The sequence below is a fragment of the Pollachius pollachius genome, assembly GCF_949987615.1.
Source record: "Pollachius pollachius genome assembly, chromosome: 20".
Taxonomy (NCBI): Eukaryota; Metazoa; Chordata; class Actinopteri; order Gadiformes; family Gadidae; genus Pollachius; species Pollachius pollachius.
Window position 1 is genome coordinate 5,557,027 of NC_136953.1, and position 25,875 is coordinate 5,582,901.

The 25,875-nt window shown below is 48.3% G+C and overlaps 1 protein-coding gene across 1 annotated transcript in view; it reads left to right on the top strand.

Annotated features, from left to right (window-relative positions):
* LOC307091102 (mitogen-activated protein kinase kinase kinase 11) overlaps window positions 1-24,916 on the top strand; it is a 39,707-nt gene extending 14,791 nt beyond the window's left edge. Inside the window, exons 2-10 of the mRNA XM_079757975.1 lie at window positions 1,573-1,753; window positions 5,512-5,660; window positions 7,788-7,963; window positions 8,517-8,763; window positions 11,032-11,145; window positions 14,468-14,639; window positions 15,516-15,646; window positions 15,963-16,664; window positions 20,587-24,916. Coding sequence (XP_079614101.1) covers window positions 1,573-1,753; window positions 5,512-5,660; window positions 7,788-7,963; window positions 8,517-8,763; window positions 11,032-11,145; window positions 14,468-14,639; window positions 15,516-15,646; window positions 15,963-16,664; window positions 20,587-21,239 — 2,525 coding nt within the window. The 3' untranslated portion in view covers window positions 21,240-24,916. The remainder of the gene's footprint in view (window positions 1-1,572; window positions 1,754-5,511; window positions 5,661-7,787; window positions 7,964-8,516; window positions 8,764-11,031; window positions 11,146-14,467; window positions 14,640-15,515; window positions 15,647-15,962; window positions 16,665-20,586) is intronic.
* Window positions 24,917-25,875: the final 959 nt, after the last annotated feature.

The window sequence follows — 25,875 nt, forward strand, 5'->3', positions numbered from 1 at the left end:
GGGGAGGAAGAGGGAAGGAGAGAGAGAGGGAGAGGGTGAGAGAGAGAGCGACGAATGTAAGAGATGGTTCCAGATTTGCTTCTCTTGAAATAAAATTATTTCAAGAAAAGCAGAAGAGGAACTGAGAGTACAGAGAGAGGAAAGGGAGAAGATGAGCAGAGTGTTGTTTGTGTGCCGTTGTTTCTGTGCGTTTGGTGTGTGTGTGTGTGTGTGTGTGTGTGTTTGTGCGTGCTTCATGTGTCTGGCTTTATGTGCGTTGCATGCTATTATGTCGAGACGTCAAGTACATCCGTGTAACAACGTCTCTTTCTTTCGCCCCCCGCCATCCGTACAATCGGTTCTTTAATCTCCTCTCTCTACCGTCTTCACGTCCATATGGCTTCTTCCTTCCTCCCTTTATTCCTTCACCTTTCCTTCCTTCCTTTCATCCTCCACCGTCTTCCTTCCTTTCTTCCATCCATCCTGTTCCTGCTATTCTCAATTGCACCTCCTCTCTTCCCTTTCCTCCATTCCCACTTCCCCATCTCTCTCTCCATGCCTCCCTCCCTCAACCTTAACTCTCTTTTTCTCCACTTCTCTATCCTCTTCCTCCCTCCTTCCCTCACCCTGTACTCTCTTCCTACCTCCCTCCCTACCTCCTCCCCTCATCTATAACTCTCTTCCTCCCTCCCTCCCTCCTTCCCTCTCTTCCGAACATCTCTCCAATTCTCCCTCCCCCTGTCTGTTTCCATCCTCCCTTCTTTACAAATACTCGGCCGTGCTACTGTATTCCCTGTACATTAAGGCACTCCTTCCCATGCCTTGAAGGAGGGACCCCCCCATTCTGTGTTCCTAAAGGTTTACAATGGGATTAAGGGACTTTTCCCTATTCTCGGAAGGGTTTCATAATAGATGGCCCTGTGGAGCCCTTTGAGGCTGTAAATGTGATTTGGGGCTATCCCGGTAATACCTATCCTCGGGCTCAGGATACCCATCCCTGTCCCCTGATATGCATGTGGGGTCGCAGGAGACCCATGAGCTAATATTTGATGATCCATTTGAACAAACTATGTTTGGCTTAAAGGGATCATGGCTATTACCGGGAGAAGTTGTATCCTGTTGGGTAAAAGCAAATTGTTTTGATGCAGATGCACAAAAGTTAAAGTTGCGGTGGACTAGAAGCGTGGGCTTAAACCCCTCCCTGCTAGGGATGCTTGATTATGGAAAAAATCCTAATCACGATTTACTTTGATCAATATTGAAATCATGATTATTCAAACGTTTGAAAACATGATGCATTTATTCAGCATTTATATCCAAAAAAAACCCCACGTTGTAACTGAGAGCTTTGAAATTTCCCCTTAAAAAAATACTCACATTTTTCAAATAGAAAATAATGTACAAATATGTATCCAGGCGTTTCCGCAATTTCTATAAAACATTGAACGAAAAAATATATAAAGACTTACTAAACTTAGAAATCGATATGACGATAAAAATTCCATAAATTGCACAGCCCGACTCCCTGCCTCCATCCTCCCTCCCCACCTCTCTGACTCGTCTCCCCCCCCCCCTCCCCCTTCTCCCCCTCAGTCCTGCTGGCCCAGCCCATCGAGGACGAGTGCATGGAGGGGCTGACGCTGAAGATCACGGACTTCGGCCTGGCCAGGGAGTGGCACAAGACCACCAAGATGAGCACCGCTGGCACCTACGCCTGGATGGCCCCCGAGGTCATCAAGGCCTCCACCTTCTCCAAGGGCAGCGACGTCTGGAGGTACGCACGGGCCCCCCCCCCCCGGGTGGGGGTCGGGTGGGGCGCCGCGGGCGAGTGGGTCCCAGAATGACGTCCCAAAGATAATTAGTAATTATGAAATGATTGGTTAGGTTCTTTTGATGTCATTCGAGACAATGCGAGCGGCCTTCCTCTCTTAGACCGCCGACTGGTGGGGGTCCTTGGGTGGGGACCCCCTGTTGTGCAGCAGGGGTTGGTGTTGATGTCCACACTCGGGGCACCATCAAAAGAAACAGACGGGTTAATGAAGAGAGAGGGAGATGGACTGATGGCTAGGGGAGGGGGGAGGAGGGGAGGGGGGGAGGAGGAGGAGGGGTGGTCATGTGACGGCTGCTTCAAAGGACTGCTGTGTGCGCTGTGGAGGGCGACGTGTGGCTGGGCACACTGTCCTATTGTGTCTACTACTGGCACGGACGGACGGACGGACGGACGGACGGACGGACCGGCTGGCCGAAGGGCAGACGGAATGACAGACTCCTTCAGTGTGTTGTTTGATTGTGTGCACCTTTTTGTGCAGATGACATGACAATGTGTTTGTGTCCACGTCTACAATATGTGGTCAGTTGTTGTGACGTCACGCGCGCACACACACTCGCTCACTCTCCTTCGCCTCTCCGTCCATCTGTACGCCTCAAGACGGCCACATCAGCGTTCCCACGCTCTTTCACGCCCTGACCGTCTCTCTTTCAGAAGAGGAACAGGTGGAGAGCCAATCAGAACATTAACACACACACACACACACACACACACACACACACACACACACACACACACACACACACACACACACCTTCGTTTGATTAAGGCTGAACAATCAGATTGAATTCAATCAGGTATGAAGTAAGGTAGTAATTATGGTAAGGTATTAGACATTCAGATTACCGCGTTTGCATGACCACTAAGCCCGTCGAGGATACATCCAAATGTTTTGTTTATCTCTTGTTTATGCATATAAAACTTTTGTTTATGCATATTTAGCACTTTGAGGTCATTAAGTTGATGTAAAGTGCGTTATAAATAAAATGTATTGTTATTATTATATTAACAATCAGCTGTTTTACCAGATGATGACGATACATTACCAGTCATTGATACATTAGTGTGCATGTTCACGTATTGAGTCAGCCAATCAAACGGACCAATCGGCCCACCAAGCGGCTAACCAATCGGAAGCGGCCACGGCCGCTACAGGCTCCGTGCTGTCTGTGTGTGAGGTCTTTCTACGGTGGAGCACTGGAGCCAGCAGGAACCCCTGGCTCTGTTCGGTCATAAAGGACTGTTTCAGCACCGGAGAGACGGGGAGAAAGGGGCCACTTAACAGGCGTGCGGCGGGCTCCCTGGCTGCCTTCCTCCAGGGTGGGGCTTGGGCTACACGTTACTACACTGTACTCTACTAGAGGCTGGGAGGGGCCGGGGGGCTGCCTGGCCACACACACACACACACACACACACACACACACACACACACACACACACACACACACACACACACACACACACACACACACACACACACACACACACACACACACACACACATACACGCACACATCAAAAACACATACAAACCACAAATTCAAAATGTATACGGATTTAAGATTTGTTCAGCCACTCACCAAAGGAAACACACGTGTGTGCATGTGTGTGTGTGTGTGTGCATGTGTGTGTGTGTGCGTGTGTGTGTGTGTGTGTGTGTCCTTGTATTCAGGAGCTGAACAGTTGTTATTCCCTGTATATATTGAAATCAAATGAAACAAAGGCATTTTCTCAATTAAAATGTTTGTGTGTGTGTGTGTGTGTGTGTTTGTGTGTGTGTGTGTGTGTGGTTGTTCTGAGTCTTGACTGCATAGAAAGGTTTCTGGGCCACTTCACAGCAGACAAGCGCATGCAACCAGGGGGCATAAACAATAGTAAACAGACAGACAGACAAACAACCTTCAAGATGGCTAGGCTTTGTTGTGCCGTTAACTCTGTTAATCCCAAAAGCCAGGGATATAACTTTTTTTTACACACCATGGGGTTGATTCCCTATACTAGATACAAGAAATTATTTATTTAAAAGGGTGGATTTGAGGTGTTATATTATTATTTGTATGCACACAGATTTACGTTGATACACCTGGCTTTGCTATCATAATTTCCTTATTAGTGAGATTTGTTTTGTTCATTATTGAACAGCATAAACACAAAAGATACGTTTATAAATCAAAACATCTTGAGTAACTCAGTTAACTAAAGCAAGGCTTCTAACCCTTCTCAAAATGACAAGAATGCCAATGCTGTCATTTATTTGTGCAGTCAAATTATAATCTTTGTGTCAGCGATATTATAATGACACTACAAACAAACAACATTTATATTACATTGATATGAAAAGAAAGCCAAAACAAACACATTCACCTATGGAAATAGCAATTCATCCTTGCATCAGCGGGCTAAATCAGACAAAATGCAGTACAATGCTTTTTATATTTGTATATTTATTACACTGCTGTAGTCGCTAATGTGACCACAGTAGTTTTTTTTGCAACAGCACGGTTAATTTCCCCCTGGCTGCGCTCACAACCAACCATGTTTGTAAAGGGCAACCCTGCCGTGGACTGATGGTACATATTTAGACATCTCTTTGTGCCAGTTTGTGATGAAAACATCATGACCAGAATGAAATCTGTCCCCAGTTGAGACATCTCGCACTCTATCATGTGGTAGAAGGAGTGACCCAACATACCACAGAGGTATTGACCTGAAGTTAATCATTAAATAGCTCTTAAAAGTACCAAGGGTTTCGTCCCTACTGCAGTTCTCAACCAAACTCTAATAGAGCTGTTTAACGTCAGAAAGTCCGTTCAAAAGTCCAATCTCTCCCTCTCTTCCTCCTTCTTTACCCACCACTCTGTCCCGGTCTCTCTCCCTTTATCTTTTTTGCTGTTCTTCGTCTCCCTTGTTCTACCTCTCTCTTGTTCCCGCTTTCCCTCCAGCTTCAACGGGCCGACCCTGTTGCAGCAGTGCATCGGTTGAAACCCTGTTATAAACTACGGCGTGATAATAATAATCACGTAGTCTTTATTATAGCGCTCTCCTCAAGATCTGCTCACTATGAACAGCACTGTTCATAGTGCGGGTGTCAGGCCTCGTGTGTGTGTGTGTGCGTGTGTGTGTGTGTGTGTGTGTGTGTGTGTGTGAAGACCTTTTTTTCTGATGTCACAAGCCGATCAAGCTGAACATTATCATGGTTGTAGTATACAGACAGCGGATGGCATTCGTTTAGTGTTTTGTAATAGCTAGAGCTCATCCCGTTAGCTCTGAGGATGGAACTCTGCACTAGAACACACCGTTTAGCTTTATTGTCTGCGTCACATAATTAGTAACAAACGGGCATTAGTAGAAAAAAACACGGGCATCTCACCCACACAAATACAGAAAAGTAAGGTCATAAATGATGGCAAAAAAAGAACGAATAACAAATTGGATCATAATGATCACTAAGGACACAGGGAAGGAATGGTTTTCATAGTCACATCACAAGACATATGAAGGACAGGGTTAGGGTTAGTTCCCTGCGCCAAACGGCTTGTACCAGCTGACCACACCCCCACCTGGGTGCGTGACAGGAATGAAGGACAAAAACAAAGTGAATCCACCGCTCCATCCACTAGCAGTTTGTATCCCCCTGCTCTGAACTGTGCTGCCTGTGGCCCCAGAGAACCGCCTCTCACCTCCCTCTCCCTCTCCGTCCCCAGCTACGGCGTCCTGCTGTGGGAACTGCTGACGGGCGAGGTTCCCTACCGGGGGATCGACGGGCTGGCGGTGGCCTACGGCGTGGCGGTCAACAAGCTGACGCTCCCTATCCCCTCCACCTGTCCCGAGCCCTTCGCCCAGCTCATGTCAGGTACGACGGCGGTCACCAAGGGGGGCTGTGGGGCTGGTGGGAGGTTGCCATGGTCTGGGACCATAGCAACTGTCAGGTAGAGAGGCACGGTTTCTCTCAGGGAGATCGGGCGAGAAGGAGGGAGGGAGGGAGAGAAGGGTTAGAAATAGACTTTGAGTTGTAGGATAGTGTAATGATGGCTACATATTAATTTGATACGAGGGTGGTGTAAGTAGAATAATTTACATTCACATTTTTGTGGGAGTATGGTACGGAATCCCTGATTTGCAGCCCTGAATGTGTTCTGTACATTTGCCTAACAATTGTGTTGCAAGCACATTCTGCCCAAAAAAGACAGGACTGTTTTAAGGATTTAAATCCACCTTCGTTCACTCCTTCTTGTTTTCTATATTTAAACAGCGCGTCGTGACTTGATGTCAGAAGCTAGCCCAAATTAAGACGCTGAGAAAGTAGCTTTTAACCTTTTAGCATTTGGCTGCTCCGTCTTCCCTAATTGGTCTCACACACTATCGGCATAGATCTGGGACACAAGAATCGACCGCACAATACGTCTTGGCAACCGTGACATGCGTACGGCGAGGAGCAGAGTCGTGAGCGAGAGCGAGAGAGTTTGAAGTCTGAAGCCGGGGGAATGTATTTTACATGCGTCATACGGCCAAATTGTGCTGTGTGGCGACGGGGGCGAAAGGAAGGGAAATGTGTTTCCTCTGTTGATTAATGTCAGCACTGCAGGAGGAAGTGATATCAGGGCTGAAACAGTGGGACTTGTGCAACGGGTACTTTTATAGCACTAGTTTACCAACAATTTATACCCATGACTCATATATGCATCTTGTTGTGCGTGTGTTTGCATATGACTGTCTGCATACGTAGAGTGTGTGCGAACAACTGTCTGCGTACGTGTGTGTGTGTGCGTATTCATGTCTGCCTACGTGTGTGTGTGTGTGTGTGTGTGCTTATTAGGGCGCACTCACACTAGGCCATCTGAACCGTGCCCAAGTCTGTTTCACACCTAACCGTGCTCAAGTACGATTGCGCCCCCCCCCCCCCCCCACACACACACCACCAAGCGTCCGCTGCTTAGTAGAACAACACAGAGAACACAGTTGACACTTTACTGACGTTGTTGCTAATTTGGAGCCGGTGTACTCAGGTGCAGCCCTCTCTCACTGAGTGTTTCTACACTGCCAAATAGGCCGTTTCATGCACGCCTTTTCCGCGGCAGGGTCCGCGCGTGAGCTAGAACCCGTGTGTACCCTCCCGGACCCTGCACACATTGGTGGTTTATCGGGTTTCATTCTGTTGTAAATGTGCCGGCTCCGCGGTTCCTGGGGGGAGGGTCTTGGGTAGTGGTGTTGCTGTGCTGTCTCCACAGAGACAACGCAGCGATATGGTCATGAGCAGTTCACTTCTAACTGGAGAGAAAGTGAAATCCGCGAGCTGCTGATCATGTGAGAGAAGGTGATGCCTTACGAGGCTTTTGGCGGGATAAAAAACACGTGGTCAGCAAAATAAAGAATATGTTGGCGTTTTTGCACTTGTAAATAGTTGGTCTCGTTTGTAGCCTACACTCAGACGTGAACTTATTCTTGCATGCGGTTGTCTTCATTCATAAGAAAATTTAAACATTCGGGAGTGACGAACGGGGTATTTCGGATTAAAACTCAACTTCACTATCGCACCAACGTGAACCGCTAGCCGTCATGTTTATTGTTGAATGGGGAAGAAGGGTCGCATGGCCTATACGCCATCCAGCTCAGGTTGCGTAGCCGTGCGTGTGCGCGTGTCGGCTCATTAGCATCTGTACCGTGGCCTGAGCACACCTCTCCCAAGTGTGCCCGGGCCACGGAACGGCAGTGGACCGGAGTACGGTCGGCGCGCTCACACTAGCCAAACGATCTAGACTGCAGCGCGGTACAGGCGTGACACGGACTCGGGCACGGTACAGATGGCCCTAGTGTGAGAGCACCCTTGGTGTCTGCGTACTTTGTGCGCGTGCGTGTCGGCATATTAGCGTCTGCATACATGTCTATATGATCGTGTGTGTGTGTTCGTGTGTGTGTCTGTGTGTTCATGTAATCATGCGTGTGTGTGTGTGTGTGTGTGTGTGTGTGTGTGTGTGTGCAGAATGCTGGGACCAGGACCCCCACCGCAGGCCCAACTTCGGCTCCATCCTGGCCCAGCTGCTGGCTCTGGAGCGCCAGGTGCAGGAGGAGATGCCCCAGGACTCCTTCCACTCGCTGCAGGACAACTGGAAGCTGGAGATCCAGGACATGTTTGACGAGCTGCGGGCCAAGGAGAAGGTGGGAGACGGGGGGATGGAGGGTAATGGGGTGGGGGGGGGGGGGGGGGGGAGTCCAGCACCACAACAGTGAGCCAGTCCTCAGTGTTTCGTTGTTCTGGTCCTGTTTTGTTTTTTGGCCCGCCCATCCCTTCGTACATTCATCCATCCATCCTACCTCCCATTAGTTAATCCGTTCATCGATTCCTCCCTTCGTCCATCCGACCATCATCCACTCATCATCCACCCATTTAGCCATCGACCCTTCAATGTATTCATTCATTCATTTGTTCCTCCATCGATCCATCATTTATCCGTCCATCCATCTATTCCTCCATTCACCCATCCACCCATCCTCCACCCATTTACCCATCCCTCCACCAGTGTTTTCAGTCATCTACTCAATCATTCATTTATTGATCCATCCGTCACCCATCCATCATATCGGTGCTAACATCATACAATCATGTCACCGTCACTATCTCTCCCTAACACACACACACACACACACACAGACACAGACACACACCCTGACACCTGGTTCACACCGCCCGTGTGCCCCCCCCCCTGTTCAGGAGCTGCGGTGCCGCGAGGAGGAGCTGAAGCGCGCGGCGCTGGAGCAGAAGTCCCACGAGGAGTTCCTGCGGCAGCGGGAGCAGCAGCTGGCCCAGTGGGAGCAGGACGTGTTCGAGCGGGAGCTCAGCCTGCTCATCCTGCACATGAACCAGGAGCAGGAGAAGCCCAACGTCAAGAAGAGGAAGGGCACCTTCAAGAAGCACAAGCTCAAGTCCAAGAACGGGGAGAAGATCAGCATGCCCCAAGGTGGGTGGGGCGGACGCCGTGGGCGTGTGTGTGTGTGTGTGTGTGTGTGTGTGTGTGTGTGTGTGCACTACATGCTTGTGTGTGTTGTGTGTGCACACTGCTTGCTTGTGTGTGTGTGTGTGTGTGTGTGTCTGTGTGTGTGTGTGTGTGCACTACATGCTTGTGTGTGTTGTGTGTGCACACTGCTTGCTTGTGTGTGTGTGTGTGTGTGTGTGTGTGTGTGTGTGCACTACATGCTTGTGTGTGTTGTGTGTGCACACTGCTTGCTTGTGTGTGTGGGTGTTTGTTGTGTGTGCTCATATCTTGCTTGTGTGTGTGTGTTGTTTGTGCACACTGCTTGCTTGTGTGTGGGTGTTTGTTGTGTGTGCGCATATCTTGCTTGTGTGGGTGTGTGTGTGTGTGTGTGTGTGTGTGTGTGTGTGTGTGTGTGTGCGAGCATGGGTAAATGATTTTTTTTCTGTGCGTATATATAAATGTATGTATGCATGAGGGAGTGCCCATGTGAGGGTATGGGGACAGCAGCAGCTCACTGTTATAGTTCGCTGTAAAGCACGGGCCTCACTGCTGTCATGAAGTTATGAGCGACAAATCACCAGAACTGAGAACAGAGCGGATATAAATATAGAAATTACAGTCACAGTATTATTTTGTCTGTGTGTGTAGGGGGGGGGGGGGAAGGGAGGAAACTACTTGCGTGGGTGCTATTCAACACAAGAGATGTGTGTTTCATTATGGGTACTAACTGTCGCTATGAGTACTTCTCTTCATGTCGGGCGTTTTTCCACATTACATTTATTCGAGAATAAGACGACTTGAGTCATTTCTAGGCAGTTGTTAAGTATTGCTTTTATTTTTTTTCTTCCCCATAAGCTTGCATGATAGAAATCTGCCTCAAGACCCTAATTGAGTTAACTAAGTTAAGTGTGTAGAGTTAGGTTTAGCAGGGTGCCCTCTGGATAAACTGACTCAGTGGTTCTTCAAACCTTTTAAGTCAGGCGCCCCCTGTGGTCTGAATCAGTAGTGCAGGACCCCGGCCATGTGTACACTTAGTCCCTCACTCTCGTAGCAGATCTTCAGTGTTCCAGGGATGAGATCGCCGTAGGAACCGCGGGCGAGGGCCGGCATTACATCATCAAGTTTCATCAATGGGCCTGTACAGCAGGCCGGCTATACAGTTTGACGCTTGGGTTTCACACTCGCGGGGAGTTGTGTCTTTGCGGCTCTAGTGCGCAACATATTTCTTTGTTTTAATGCAATGTCTGACTTAGGAGATCCCCTCAAGAATTCCCTTAATCACATCTTCCTGAGCCCCAACTGAAGAACCACTTTGAGAATCGGGTGTAGCTTATCTTGGCTTTGACTTGCATCCCTCCCTCATTCCCTTCACTTCTATTCATTTAGCTTGATTTAATTTAATTTTGTTTAGCTTAGCCTAGCACAACTTAGCTAAGCTTCACTTGGCTGAACTTGGACTGCACCCGTGATGACCTCTGAATGAACTTCATTGTTTAACTTGGCTGAGCTTATTTCAGCCTAACTTCCCTTCCCTCTGTTCAATTAATCAACTACCTTAACACACATAAAATGAAGATGAACCAGTGACCCATACACTCTATGGATGTTGTTTCATGTTTATTATGTTACATTTGTTTGCATTGAGCTGCAGTGTACTTCCTGACCACCGGTAGCGCTGTGGTCCCCCTTCAGATGGCTGCTGTTGGTCATGTACTTTTATACAGTCTGTGGTCCTGTGACTGTCCGAGCCATGATGCTCTGCTTGTGGTTCTGTGTGCATGCTCACTTTGTGTGTGTGTGTGTGTGTGTGTGTGTGTGTGTGTGTGTCCTGTGGTCAGGCCTTTCCCAGCAGAGGGTGGTGATGTGGCGGGTGGAGCGAGAGAGCGAGCGAGAGCGTCACCACGCCTCAGTGCTTCCTGTACACAGAAACACTGCTGGTTGACTTTCTCTCTCTATCGCTCTCTCTCTCTTTTGCTCTGCGTTTGTGTGTGGGGGGTTTGTGTCTCTCACTTTCTAACAGTAACTCTCATTCACACACGCACACACACACACACACACACACACACACACACACACGGGGTAAAGATGTCTGTATTTATCACTCGATGTGTTCCAGACTAAATTCATTAGATCAGTCTATATGTGTTTGTGTATATATGTGTGTGTTTATCTCCATGTGTGTCTATGTGTTCCAGACTGTATGTGTGTGTATATATGTGTGTATTTATCTCCATGTGTGTCTTTGTGTTCCAGACTTCATCCATAAGATCACGGTGCAGGCGTCTCCCGGCCTGGAGAAGAGGCGGAACTCTCCGGACCTAGTAGGCTCCTCCCCCTCCTTCGGACCGCGCTTCAGAGCCATCCAGCGTAAGATACACATACACACACACACACACTGACTGACTGACTGACTGACTGACTGACACTCACAAAAGAGTGATCATGATGTCTTTGTGTTGTGTTCAAGAGTAATTAAGGCTGCTCGAAGTGGAGGTCTTAAAAATTAAAATGAGGATTGAGGACCAAACAGGTCACAATCCTTCATTCATCTTCAGGTCTTTGTGCCCTCCTACTTCCTTCCTGTCCTCTGCCAAGTCTTTCTCCAGCCCCTTCCTGTCCTCTACCGGTTGGCTTTAGTCTGCACTCGTTCAAACTTCTTCTTGTCCTCACTGGTCGGTCCAGTCTACCCTGATTCTCTCCGCTCTGATTTAGTCTAGTTCTGACCTGTCGAGCCCGGTTCTGCCCAAACTGCTTCACGCAACAGGGAGACGATTAGCTGAGAGCATGCACACACACACTCCTCCTCTAATGACTGCAGCACCACACGCGCGCACACGCACACACACACACACACACACACACACACACACACACACACACACACACACACACACACACACACACACACACACACACACACACACACACACACACACACACACACACAACCCAACATCTTCCTGAAATAGTGTAGTATATGTGAAGGATATATGTCTGCAGGCGGTATTCTGGCTTTCCCATCCTTTTAAAAAGCTGTTACCTCCTTAGTGTGCGTTAAAGCACACACACAAACGCACCACAACGCACATTACAGTCCCTTTTCATCCTTGTTTAAAATGTTTCCAAATCCTCTTTCGTCAGCCTCTCATCCTTTTGTATCCCTCCATTTCCCTCTCGGCCATCTTCCTCTTCCCCTCCTCTTCTCCTCTTTTATCCTCTTCTTTCCTCTTCCACTCTCGCTCCAAAATTTCTGGCCATTCATCCTTCTATTGTTTCTCTCCTTTGCTCCTTTCATAATGTCCCCCCCCCCCCCCCCCCCCCCTCTCTCGCTCTCTCTCCCTGGCCTTCTATCCCTCCCTCCCCTTGGACCTCTGTTCTTTATGTTCTTTCCTGCTTCCTCTCCTCTGCTCTCTCTCTCTGTCTCTCTCTCTTTCTCTCTCTGTCTCTCTCTCTGTCTCTCTCTCTGTTCTCTCTGTCTCTCCCACAGAGAAACACACCCTTATCCCAACAATAGTCCATTCCAGTCCAAACACTACCCCGACTTCCTCTGTTGCTCAGCATTTCCCAGCATTTTTTCTATTTTCCTCCCGGACCGGAAGTTACCCACTCCATCCACTAGAGGGCGCCATATATCCACAGAACTGTTGCTCTTTCTTATTCCACACAGAAAAGCAATGACAAGGCAATTTGGCATGCACACAGTGTTCATAGTGCAGTCTACTGAATTGAGGATAATATACAAACGATTTCTGTTCTGTGTGTGTGTGTTTATGTGCGTTTGTGCAAGTAAGCAGCAATGATTTTCCAAAACCCACTGCGCCTGCTTGACTCTCAGACGGATTCCTCAAGACGTTTTTCGTTTTTTCTCCCTCAGCCACACACTCCAGTCACATCGTAAAAAAGCCTTTTGCTTTACGATCTTTACGAGACCTTAAAATTTAAGAATTTGTGATGTGGGCAACGATGAGTGGTGTAAATGAAAAAGGGGGAGAGGGGGGATGTCAGTTAGCCTCAGAGAGAGAGAGAGAGAGAGAGAGAGAGAGAGAGAGAGAGTGAGAGCCTAACCGCGATGAAGATTTATCCGACACAAGTCCTAAAAAAGTGTTGAGTTAATTTGAAACATCTGCGCGCCTCGTTTATTCATTAGTGGGAGGGCTGGCTAATGACGGTTCATAATGACGGCGAATGGCGTGGAGCGCGGCTCTCATTAAAATGTGTTTTGTGGCTCTTTACCATTGTTGTTTATTATTATCACCATTATTATCATCCGGCATCAAGCGGCGACTCTCCGGCTCGGGGTGCTTTAGAGGTTTTTGGTCGATTTGTCGACAAAAAAATCAGTGGTGTGAATTGAAACGACAGGAGAAGGCTAGTCAGTTTTTATGTATGCATTAATTCTCTAGTCCATTAGCTTTTATCCAGAGTGTTTTGGATTCAGATCCAGGCTCATTAAAGAGCAGCAGATAGGGCTTAAGGCTTAGCTTTGGTTCCACGTCGACGCTACGCAAGGGGGTTTACAGACCCCCTTTACATCCTTGCGGACCCTCCTTGCATCAAACGCAAGGGCCTGACGTCTGCCTCCCAAAAATGTTAACCTTGTGTCCCGGCGACGCAGCAGCAAGGGCTGTGATTGGTCCGTTCACTAAAATCCGACGCCAAAACAGGTTCAAGACTGCGTCGAAGCGTCTGCGTGGTCATTGCGTTGCGTCGACCTGGAACCATAACTGAGCCTTTAGGGGGGCATCTTCCTCAAGGATGCCTACAGATTGGACGGTGGACACCGACGGTTTGATCCCAGAACGTTTCGGGTGCGCCTCCCATCCCCCGACGAGTTGTTGATCCAATTAAGAGAGCGAGAATAAGTGTGTCTACATTGAGTGCAATTCACTGCTTTTATGTTTGTAAGAATTGCAAAGCACAGACCCTAGAACTACTAAAGCGGTTTGTCTGGGAGGCAGTGATGGACTTCTGAGATCTCTCTTGTTTAAAGTGACAACACAGAGGCCTTGAGGTGCTCTGGATAAAGGAGACATAACAGCAACTCTAAATGTCACCTCAACGTTTTTAGCACCCCAGTGTGTCACACTAAAGATAGATATACAAGGCTGGGATCTGCAGGTTTGTGTGTGTGTGTGTGTGTGTGTGTGGGGGGGGGGTGGCTGGTGGTGCTTGTGGAACAAGCTGTTGTGTCATGTCGACACAAGCGATACACTTTAACACTGATTTCACCTGGTGTTGGCAGTGTGAATGACAAGGTGTTTGTGTGTGCATGAGGGCATGTGGTTATGTATTTATTTTAATATGAAGCTTGTCTTGTAAAATATCAGCCTTGTCACACTACTGGCAAGCTGTTCACGATGCAGAACCACTATTATTTGATGATATCTTTATTTTATTGCCGTCTTTCTTTCTCTCACTCATTGTTCCTTGCTTTATTCTCTCTCTCCATCTCCTTCTCTGTCTGTCTGTCTTTCTGTCTGTCTGCCTGTCTGTCTGTCTCTCTCTCTCTGCCTCTGTGTGTGTGTCTCTCTCTCTCTGTGTCTCTCTCTCTCTCTGTGTCTCTCTCTCTCTGTCTCTGTCTCTGTCTCTCTCTCTCTCTCTCTCTCTCTCTCTCTCTCTCTCTCTCTCTCTCTCTCTCTCTCTCTCTCTCTCTCTCTCTCCCTCTCTCTCTCTCTCTCTCTGCCTCCAGTCAGTCCAAGTGACAACAGCCGGGCGTTCGGTCTGAGCCCCTCTTGGCCCCTGGACAGCCCCTCTCTGAAGCAGGCCAACGGGGAGCTGAGGCCGGGCCCTCACTGGAGGCCCCAGAGCCCCAAGAGCCCCAAGAGCCCTAAGGTCCTCAGGCTAAGTCCCCAGGAGAGCAGGTACCGTAGCCCCGTCCAGTTTACTCTTGTTTTCCTGTACCACCTTTCACCCAGAGTCTCAGGGTCCTGCGACGGGTTCCCCAGGGGAGCCGGTGGCCTGGGAGATGCCTGTTTATTATGATAGGCCTGTTTATTCAATGCATGTACTTTTTCATTTCGCGCACTGAGGTTTGTTGTTGTCGAGGTCTCTCCTGCGACTGATTTTTTCGCAACCCCAATGAGACAATTCCGAAGGAATACACGTAAAATAGAAAAATGGAATAAGGCACAGGGTAGACATTCGCTTGTAGCGCTCTGCTATGCTTGAAAAAGGAAATTGATGTGGCCATATTCGCATAACCCTGTATCATGGATATCACTGAGGGGAAATGGCGTTCAACCTATTCCTGCTGCGTAGATTGTCAAGCAGCCTGAAAAAATACGTCATACGCCACCATTCGGTCTTAATATATATCATTGGCTTTTTACCGTTTGAAAAATGGCCATTCAAAAATGGCAGCCTTTTCATCCTATTCCAGCACATGCCGTCTATATCGAGTGTTCACTTCTCGTTGCACTTGGCAGTTAGCAGCACGTCGCCGGTACATATACTTACGATACTCATGGTACACTTAGGGCGCAGTTTCCCTTTATGGACGGTACAGTAAGGGCTGCCGGCACAGGATCGAAAGAAAGAGCACATAAACGCCACGTAGTTTGTGAATCGAACTTGTGAACCGACCTGTCTGTCTGTCTGTGTGTGTGACTGTGTGTGTGTGTGTGTGTGTCTGTGTCTGTGTCTGTGTGTGTGACTGTGTGTGTGTGTGTGTGTGTGTGTGTGTGTGTCTGTGTCTGTGTGTGTGTGACTGTGTGTGTGTGTGTGTGTGTGTCCCCCAGTCTGTCCATGAGGGCTAAGCTCCTGGACGTGGACAGCAACGAGAACGGCGGCGACTCCCGCAGTGACTTCGAGGAGTACCACCCCTGCACGCACACGGCCCCTCCTCTGCCTCCTCTCCCTCCCCAGAACGGTAAGACCACCGAGACGCAAAGGGACGGCCGCGAAGCCAGTCAAGACCGCCGGGTTTGGATTGTTATGTTGACGTTTTATATTTAGCAAAGGCAAGTTTTTTTAGTTTAGTTTCTGGTGGTTGGGTGGTTTTAAAAGGAGCCAAAGTGCATTTCAGCGTCTCCCTCCTCTCCCTGTTTACAAAGTTATTGAGTTTGAGTGTGGATGAAATGAAATGTAATGAAAACGTTTGACCTTTGGCGTCGAGGTGAGGTGAGAGCGACAGGAGGCGGTGTGAACGCGGGGGCCGAAGCGCTAACCGCTGCCCTCCCCTGCAGGCGCCTCGCTGAAGGAAAGCCTGCGGCTGCCGTTGCCTCAGGGTGACTCCCTCCGGGGGCCCGACCCCCCGTCCACAGAGGAGCCCCGGGGGCCCTCCCCGGCCGGCTCCCCCAGACCGGAGCGGGGCCCCGTGGGCGGCCTGTTCCAGAGCACCCACCAGGCGCTGCTGGGCGGGGGCACCCTGCTGGCCTCCGTGGCCCTGGGGCGCCGGCTGGACGTCCTCCCCAGGGTGCCCCCGCGGACCACCCCCACCCCTAACCCTAACCACCCCCTCCTCCACCTGCACCACAACCTGCAGCGCGCGGCCTCCGAGCCCCCCGACGCGGCGGTCGTGGACGACCTCATCACCTTCTCCTCCTCCCCCTCCCCCCTGCCCCTCCCCCGGGCGCTGTTGGACCCTGTAGCCCCGCCTCCTCCGACCACGCCGCCGCCCAACCCGCGGGAGAGCGGCGGGCCCCGGGCCCCTGCGCCGCGGCACAGCCCCCTGGCGCCCCGGACCCCCCCGCTGCCGCGGCCGGGCGGGGCCGGTCCCGGGGAGCCCACGCCGGGGGCCGGGGCCCCGTGGGGGGCCAACGGAGAGGGCGGCAGTGGGGGGCCCCCCCCCTGGGACCACCAGCACCCCCGTCCGCTGCCCCACCCCCACCCCGCTGCGGACCGGAGGAGGAGGGCCTCGGGGCAGGGCCTGCACCCCCCCCAGCTCGGTGAGTCTACCGGGGGTCTCAGGGACCGCCCCCACCCCGAAACGTAGTTTTGTGTTATTTTTGATATTCACTAAAAAAATCACATCATTTACGTTTTTTTGTTGACGCATTACGTTTGATAAAGTTTTAAGTTCAAAGCATCAAACCTCCGTTTTGAGTTGACATATTTTTTTTTAATTGTCATAACACAACTGTTCACTTTGTGTTGACACATTTTCTGTATACCGGTATAACATCATGCAGTTCCTTCCTCAGTGTTTTGGTTGAAGCGTTCGCCCAATCGGTTTGTTCTGCTTAATCGAAAGACAAAAAAACGCAACGTGTCAGAAGCGTGTCGACTGAAGTCGGAGTGTGTTTTTCATCTCGTAACACCGTCGAGACTTCAGTGCTTATTTAAACTTCAAAGCCTTTCCCTCAGCCCCTTGCTCAACACGGGGCAGACACTCCTACCTTACTGCCTGCCTGATGCTCCTCAGATAGATGTCTCAGATGAGTTGGTTATGGTTGAAATCACTCGCGCTACTATGAGTTCTGGATAACCACGCAAAGTCTTGGCACCTGTTTGTCACAAACTTGTGTTCGTCCCTATACAAATATATCGAAGAAGGCTAGTCAATTTATTTATATGCCACGCCTAGCTTTATTAAAAGCTAATTTAGATTTAGGTCGATTTGGACCTCACTTTAAATTATTTTAAGGGAAATGCAAAAGGTAGCAATGGCAATGGTTAGTGACTTGTTACTATTTTCTTTTGTAACGTAATCGGTGCACAAGTTGAAGGGAAACCTGCTTTTAGTATCTACAAGTGATATTGCATTTCAGACAAAACAATCAAGGCTTACTTCACTGTCCGTAATTGCAGCAGAAAACATGTGTTTTGCATGTTTTCCTTTTTTATTTAAAGGGCAAGTGGATTTAAGAGCCGCCCCCGGGTTACATTTCACACTCTATATCGGGTGCGTTTGATTCACAAAGCCCTGGATTCTCCACAGAGAGGTGCTTATGGACAGTAGTGGCCCCAGGTGCCAGCGCAGATGCACCTGGCTCTCCTCCAGCGCTAGGCAGCCATGTTTTACTCCATGACTCAGCGGACTCTAAAGCTAGTGATATAGCTGTACAAGCTATAGTCGTGTAGCAAATCTTAAGTTGGCTATATAGAAATGTGAGCTAGTCATTTGTAGCCAATATAAACTAGTGCTATAGCCATACAAGCTAGTCATGTAGCCAATCTTAAATTGGTTCTTTAGAAATGTGAGCTAGTCATGTAGCAAAAATAAACTACTGATATAGATATAACTAGTCCTGAGCCAATAGAAGCTAGTTATATTGATATAACTAGTCACAAAGCCAATAGACACAAGTAATATTGAAATACGATGAGGGCTTGTAGGCAAATATAGAAACAGTGTAGCAAAAAAATAATTAAACGTTTTTTTGAATTGTTTTTGTTTGTGCATCTGTGAATAGCAACATAATTCAGTGGAATTTGTTTTGGTTATTTGGTTATTCTATTTGTTTTTTTTTCTGGTTGATTCTCCTTTTGACACTTTGACACTCTTGGAACGCTTCAAACCATGAACCAGATTTGGCTAATTTGTTTGGCCTCTGTCACACTCGTTATTGTCTTCGGTTAACGCCGTCATTGTTGCAATATTCAACACACTTTCTCTTCCAACACTTTGTGACAACTTGGCCCGGCGCCCCGCGGTTCCTCCTCAAATACAGTTGTTGGAGGAGCCCTTTTTCCTAATCTGTCAGCGTTCATTCACGACCAACCGCTGTTTTTGTTTTGTTTCGCGACAAGTGCCATCCTTTATAGTTACACCCAATTACATCTTGTCGTCTCGTCGAAGGACCGCTCTCCGCTTTGCTAATGTTATGCAATTGTGGCCACGATACCTCCTTCATTTTTCCCGCCTTGTTGAAATAAGCATAAGCCTGTTTATCTCCGACAGTTAAGCAGCTCCTTTAAACTAGCCGTCTTTGTTGTAATGGTAATGACTCGAGTTTATTTTGACATCACACCGAGAGCGAGGGAGGTCTGTCGTTAAGTGCTTCTCGAGGCTAGCCCGCACGGACACAAGCGCATACACACATACACATACACACAAAGGCAGGCGCACACACACATTCATAAAGAAACGCCCACACACACACGTTCATAAAGCAATGCAAACACAGTGATGTACATACACACACATGCTGTGATCAAATAACTTAAACAACTGACACTACGACACTGACCCATCCACTTGCCAGAAATCTATCCCAGGTTTTTAATTGCTGCAAAACAGATTTTTTCTGTATTGGCATTTTTCTGTATTGGCTGATTCGGTAATGATAATTTTACTTTTATTATAGTTTTTTAAAGAATAATTATAAAGAAAACATATTGTGAATGTTATTTCATTATACACTGTTTGTGTTATACAACCGCCTGGATATCATTGGGATGCCGTAAAGGTAACTTAGAAGAATGGTAATAAATTAGAAATAATGTCACGTTTTAAAGGTGCAGTATTTAGAATTGAGTAACAAACAGACTTGGCAGAGATGGATTTTAATATCCATGAGTTTGCTTTAATCTGTTAATCAAATACGAATCGTGTTTTTCACTAGCTTAGAATGAGCTCCTAATAGCTTCATATGGGGCGGGTCCTCTTCTGCGGGGCCCCGCCATTTTGCATCTCAATGTTTCTAGAGTAGCCCAGAGTGGACAAATGGCTATAGAGAGGATGCATTTTACATTTTTTACTAAATCGCTATCTTACCTGTAAGCTACAACCTATACTTTTTCATACTAAATAACTCAATTAAATTACTAATCTACCAAGGAACCTCATCACTTGATGACTAGTTGTTGCTGTGGTAGAGGAGGGGAGGCAGAGGCTCAGGAGGTAGTACGGGTTGTCTGGCTACCTCAGTTTCCTCACCGCTAGATGCCAATAAATCCTAAACTGTGCAGTTCTAAATGTTGATGTTTGTCATGATTAAATGGTGATATCATAAAGGGGGATGTCATGTTTAAATAGTGATGTATGATAATGTCATATTTAATAAAAAGAAAATCATATTTAATTGAGATGTAATTTAGGTTTATGAAGAAGGGTAATGTTTAGAGGACAGTCATATTTTTATTATGTTTAGATTATGTTTTTTATGGATGATTAATTTTTATTAATGTTTATTTAGTAATGTTTGACTTCTAATGTTTAAATGATAATGTGGAAATGGTAACATTGACTTTTTGTTTGAATGATAACGTAGACATGCTAATGTTGACATGATGATATTTGACCTCTAATGTTTGAATGCTAATGTTTGAACTCCAATATGTGAACTCTAATGTTTGACCTCTAATGTTTGAGCTCTAATGTTTGACCTCTAATGTTTGAGCTCTAATGTTTGAGCTCTAATGTTTGACCTCTAATGTTTGAGCTCTAATGTTTGAGCTCTAATGTTTGACCTCTAATGTTTGACCTGTAATGTTTGACCTCTAATGTTTGACCTCTAATGTTTGACCTCTAATGTTTGAGCTCTAATGTTTGACCTGTAATGTTTGAACTCTGATGTTTGACCTCTAATGTTTGACCTGTAATGTTTGAACTCAAATTTTTGAACTCTTATGTTTGACCTGTAATGTTTGACCTGTAATGTTTGAGCTCTAATGTTTGACCTCTAATGTTTGACCTCTAATGTTTGACCTCTAATGTTTGAGCTCTAATGTTTGACCTCTAATGTTTGACCTGTAATGTTTGACCTGTAATGTTTGACCTCTAATGTTTGAGCTCTAATGTTTGACCTGTAATGTTTGAACTCTGATGTTTGACCTCTAATGTTTGACCTCTAATGTTTGAACTCAAATTTTTGAACTCTAATGTTTGACTCTGATGTTTGAACTCTGATGCCCCCGTGTCCCCAGTGCTGGACCTGCCTTTGTGCCAGGACTCCCGGGACATGGAGGACAAGCCGAGGGCCACACTCTCCCTGCTCCCCAACCCCCGCCTCTGGAGCCCCAAGACCCGCCGCCTGGAGGTCAACGTCATCCCCCGGCCCCGCCCCTCGCCCATGCGGCCGCGCATCGACCCCTGGAGCTTTGTCTCGGCCGGCGGCGCCGGCGGGGCCCCCGGGGGGGGTCACGCCCCCGCCCGGCGCTCGGAGAGCCAGCCGCTGGGCTACCACCATCCCTCGTCCACCAACCCCTTCGCCGGCTGCCACCCCTTCCCCTCCCCGGACTGCGACCCCTTCGCCCTGCGGGGGGCCCCCGACCCCCAAGACATCGAAGGTCCCAACGGCGGCTTCGGCGGCTCCGCCTTCGACCCCTTCTCGCCGCCCTTCCCCACCACCTCGCGCTCGGCGCCGTGCTCCGCCAACGGCTCGCCCACGCTGCCCACCGCCCGCCTGGCCGCCCCGTTCCACGCCACCGCCGACTCGGCCGCGCTCATCGACCTGGGCGGCTTGGCGGCGTACAGCGGCCGGCCCCTGGATGGGGCCCGGGAGAGGGCGCGGCCCCGTCGGACCATGGGGCTCAAACCCTTCAAGTCCCCCTCCCAGCTCAGGGACGACCGCTTCTAGAGGCGGAGCCCGACCGGAACTGACAGGAACGGACCGGGCGCTCGCTTGCAGGGAGTCTGAAGACAAACTGACGTTTCTTTGGTCGTCCTAGAGAGAGAGAGAGAGCACACGGGATGGAATCCTGTTTTTCTGCAGGCATTGGTCGTTGCTTTGACAACCAGGAAGTTAGGGTAGGCGCCATGATTTTCCAACCGGGGAGAGAGAGACAAGAGGCCTGGGAACCAAGTCCCAGAGTTGCTGTTTCAGTTTCTCTATACGTCTCTCTCTCCATCACCCTCGATCTCTCTCTCTCCTATTATAAGCCTTTTCAATCTCTACCCTTTGAGGTGCTTTGACGACAAGCAGTCCGAACACACACACACACACACACACAGACACACACGTGCGCTCGCTTGGCTGGGTTTGGCCGCAGCAGACTCTGAGTTCAAGCGGGGACAATGCACAGGTTCCTCCTAAAGCGTGAGGGAACATAAAAAGTGTGAGATTAACCCGTCGTTCAGGGAAGACACTATGAAATGGGCTCAACGCGTTAAAGAGAATTAGCGCTGCTGTGCTCCAAATGTTTTGTGTGCGAGTATGTCACTGTGTGTGTGTGTGTGTGTGTGTGTCTGTATCTGTGTTTCAGTGAATGTTTGTAGATGTGTGTCTGTCTGTGCCCTGTGTTTTGTTTTGTTTTCGTTTTTCCTTAAATCAGGGTCTGGATTCACAATGGGAGAAAGCAGCCCTCACAGTGATTGTTGAGCCTGCTTTGTCCTCAGACGAATCCCATTTAGGCACACGCCATTCTGTGGCACACAAAAGGCCGTTGAACTAGAGGTGAAACCTCTCTCATACTACACAGCCACACCATTCCCAATCGTTGCTCTCATGCCCAAACCAGGCCCGCACCCCACCTACCGCTAATGAGTTTCATTGCCCATCTTTCAACCGTTAAAAGAGACCCCACTTAAGCCCAGCTCAATACATCTATATTTTGAAATTTGTCTTGTTAGAACATTAACTGATATATAATTACTCATTTAAATAGGGGTGGGGGGTGGGGGTCGTCGTCGTTGTCGACGACGAAGTGTCATTTGAAATAATAACTAGTTTTGTTTCCGCGAGGAGCGGCAAGCGCTTCTCTGGAGGGCCAGAGCTTTTTGTGATTAGTGTGGTAATCCCTCTGAAGGAGCCAGCTCGCTGATAATGATAATTAGCCCCACGATAAGGACAAAGAGCATTTGCCAAAGCTTTCACACGCCCGGGCTAATTAATTACAACCCAAAACCCGCGTCAGTTCCCGAGATGTGTTAAATTGCGATTCTGTTTTTCAAGCGAAGATTTTTTTCCGAGTCTTTTTGTGGCACAGATCTTCAGTTGATGGACGCTACGCTTTAAGTCTCTCGCTCTCGGCTACTTTGATGACTGAGGAATGTTATTTTTGCCCTTGACATTAGCGAATCCCCAGGGATTTGAATAAGACAAGCCCGACCAACCAATTTGAATCAAAAGCCTGGAATCTGAGAGTTCATCCAGATTTAAGATCTCATTCCTCAGGTACCTTAGTGATGACTTTCAGTGCCAGACCACCACCATGCTTGCCGTTGCTTTATGCCCTTCCACTCGGCGTCTGCTCCTGTGGACCTCGTTCTAATTGAGCTGGTGATGTTTTGACATAGAAGGTCTTTTAGACCTCCTTCTCCACCCGCCTCTTCTGGCCCGTCTTCTTCGCCGAATCCGTTAACTCTCTCCTCAATGTATTTGGCCAAGACTCTCCCCTCACTGTTAACCGTGATAAATCCCTACCGCTGATTGTAACCGCGACCCCTAACTACTGCCAAGTAGCTAGATACTAAGCTCGGAAAGTCACGAGACGAGGAGAAGGGGAAGGAAAGAACTCCGGAGAGTGCCACAGCGTTGATTTGGAAAAAGGCCACAGTGATTGAAGAGGTATTTGGAGGGTTTCCACCACCGACAGGCCACTTGAGCGGCTGTCTGTGTCTGGTGTGCATGAAAGCTGCCGGACAAAAAGCAACACATCACCTGAGCTTCAATGCCACACGTGGAGGTTAATGTAGCTGCAGCTTCTCAGTGGCCCTCCCAAAACTGGCAGTTGTTCAAACCGATAGCCAATTTCCCTTTTCTCTCCGCTTTTGTGGTTTTTATGCCCCCTTGTGTGTCGGTCCAACGACCTTGTAAGGTCATTGACCATCGACGGCAGTCATGGATGCCGTACTCCCCGACCAATTTTAAGGTTGCTTTTTCTCAATTATTTGAACCCTATAAGTACTAGGCCTTGCTGGTGTTGAAAACAGACGTTTAACATCAACACTGTTGTGAAACAATCTTTTATAAAGCACTGGTAGGCTGATAATTTTTAGGCAATAGGCTTTTTAGGAGGGCCTAATTCATGTGACCTAAACTTTGCTACCTCATCCGTGCAGTTTTTAACTGAACATCATTGGAGATGTAAGAGGTTGGGATGCATGGAAAAGTCAGAGAATGGTGACAGTTCTTTTGGTTCTTGTCTGACTTTTGAATCACTTTGGTTCCACTGCCAGTTGTGGAACATTCATTGGTCCCAGGACTGACAAGTTACCCCAACGTCCACTGCTTACCTGTAGACATCCTTGAGCAAAATTCCCTAACAGCTAATTTCTCACACTGGATAATTGCATCTTCTGAATTAATAAAATAGTACTACTTTGCATCGCTTCAAGGATGGAAGGCTCTTCCTCATATTCACAGAGGAAAAAGACAGAAAAAGGACAGATTTCTCACCTGCCTAAACACAAGAAGATTGGTTAAAACCTACACACACAAAAGTCCACCGAAAACAACAGGTCAGACCTAACGGGGGTATCGGTGAAGACAATCAAGTTGAACTCTGTGTTTTAAAATGTCTGGCCCGACGGAGACAGGAAGGAGGTCGTCGTGGTTGTTTGCTAGTGGTGGGGGCCGTTGACCTTTCCCTCCCTTCAGCTGATGTACGCGTGTCCCACTTTATGAGACACCTTCAAGACAACCGGTCGGTCGTGACTCTGTCTGCAACCCCCCCTCTCTCTTAGTATTCCTCCCGTGTGCCCACCGCAGCCTCCGAAACAATCCCCAACTGCCCTCTCCTTCAGGGTCGACGGGAGAAAGTTGAGAAGGTGGAAGTGTTGGTGGTCCCATTCCCCTCCTCTCCCCCCCCCACCCCCATCTCATTCAATTGGAGACGAGCTGGTCGATTAGGATTAAACCGCACTAAATACAATCACGCACAGTGGCCAACATCTCAGTGGGTATTACCCTCCCCACGTTTTTGGCCTTCTAACGTCGCCCCTGCCCGTCAAGCCTGCTCTGTCTGTCTCTGTGATTGTCAGTAGATTATTAGAGCCTTGTTGGCCTCATGCGATAAGCACTCATCCAGCTTGGCGTTCGAAAACAAAACGAAATAGCACCAAACACCAAAACAACAACAAGCCAGCACCAAGGCTAAGGCCTCCGCCAGGTGCTTGTGGGCTAATTCTTCCATTTCTCTCTCTAAGTAGGAATATTATTCCCCGTTAATTTCACTCTGCACTGTGCCCAAGGTCACCATCTGCACCCTCTCCTCTATTAGAGCTTATCACGGCCGCAAATTGAATGATGGGTAAAAAAAAAAGAGTCGGGAGGGGGGGACCGATTTTTGGTTTCCAAGGAAACAGTGAAGGCTCCTGATAGGGCAAGGGGGGGGGGGGGAGGGCAGCGGTGTTTACAAATAAGCACAGGGTTTTGTTTATTGTAATCGGCAAGGTCAACGATTCCTTGGCCTCTGCACTTTCTATTCTCTTCTTGGTCTCCGTCGATGCGTGGAGATGCGCTATTGCAGCTGTCACATTTATTGACGCTCAATTATATCCGGGAGCCGAACTCTCTGGATTCACTCAATTAAACGGGAGCTCTGCTCATGAGTCGGACTCCGTTGCCAACTTCTGTGACGGCTGGCGCCTGGCGCGGTACCGTCAGCGCACAGGGGGGCTCTGTCTCTGAATCATACAGCCGTGATGAGGGCTCGCGTGAGGAGATAGTCTGTCTCACTGTTACCACCCAAATACCACCCCAAACTCTCCATAAGGGCCAAATGTAATGCAAGTATATATTCACACACACACATACATGCACAAAGAATATTCTCTGATTCAAATTACCTTCAGGGCAATACAATAGCAGTGGGTCTTTTTAAGAACACACACTCAAGACATGATTCAAGCTGTATTGTGATTCTTAGTATTGTGCTGGGGTGAGGTGGTCTCCTTTTAGCTGCTCAGGTGTGTGGTCAATATTGATCCGGCGACACTAATATCCAGTTGAAAGGTAGGGCTTTTGCAGTCTGGATCCGCTTCTCACCTCTCCGTATGTGAGTACTGTGAAAGCAGAACAATGTTTATCCCTGTGGCGGTTTGGTCCCAGCCTGGTTAGGGTAGAAACACAAGAGGTGCCATGTTTATTTATGAGGGAGAAAAAAAATGGCCGCCGTTGGACACACTGGATAAAATATTTTCCATTTCTTGAAATTTGCTACTGACACAGTCTACTTTAAGATTATGCATTATGATTATGAAGTAGGTTTGAAGAAAACTTGTTTTGGTTGTAAATTTCCTTTTTTTTTAGTCTTCACTGGAGTATTTATATA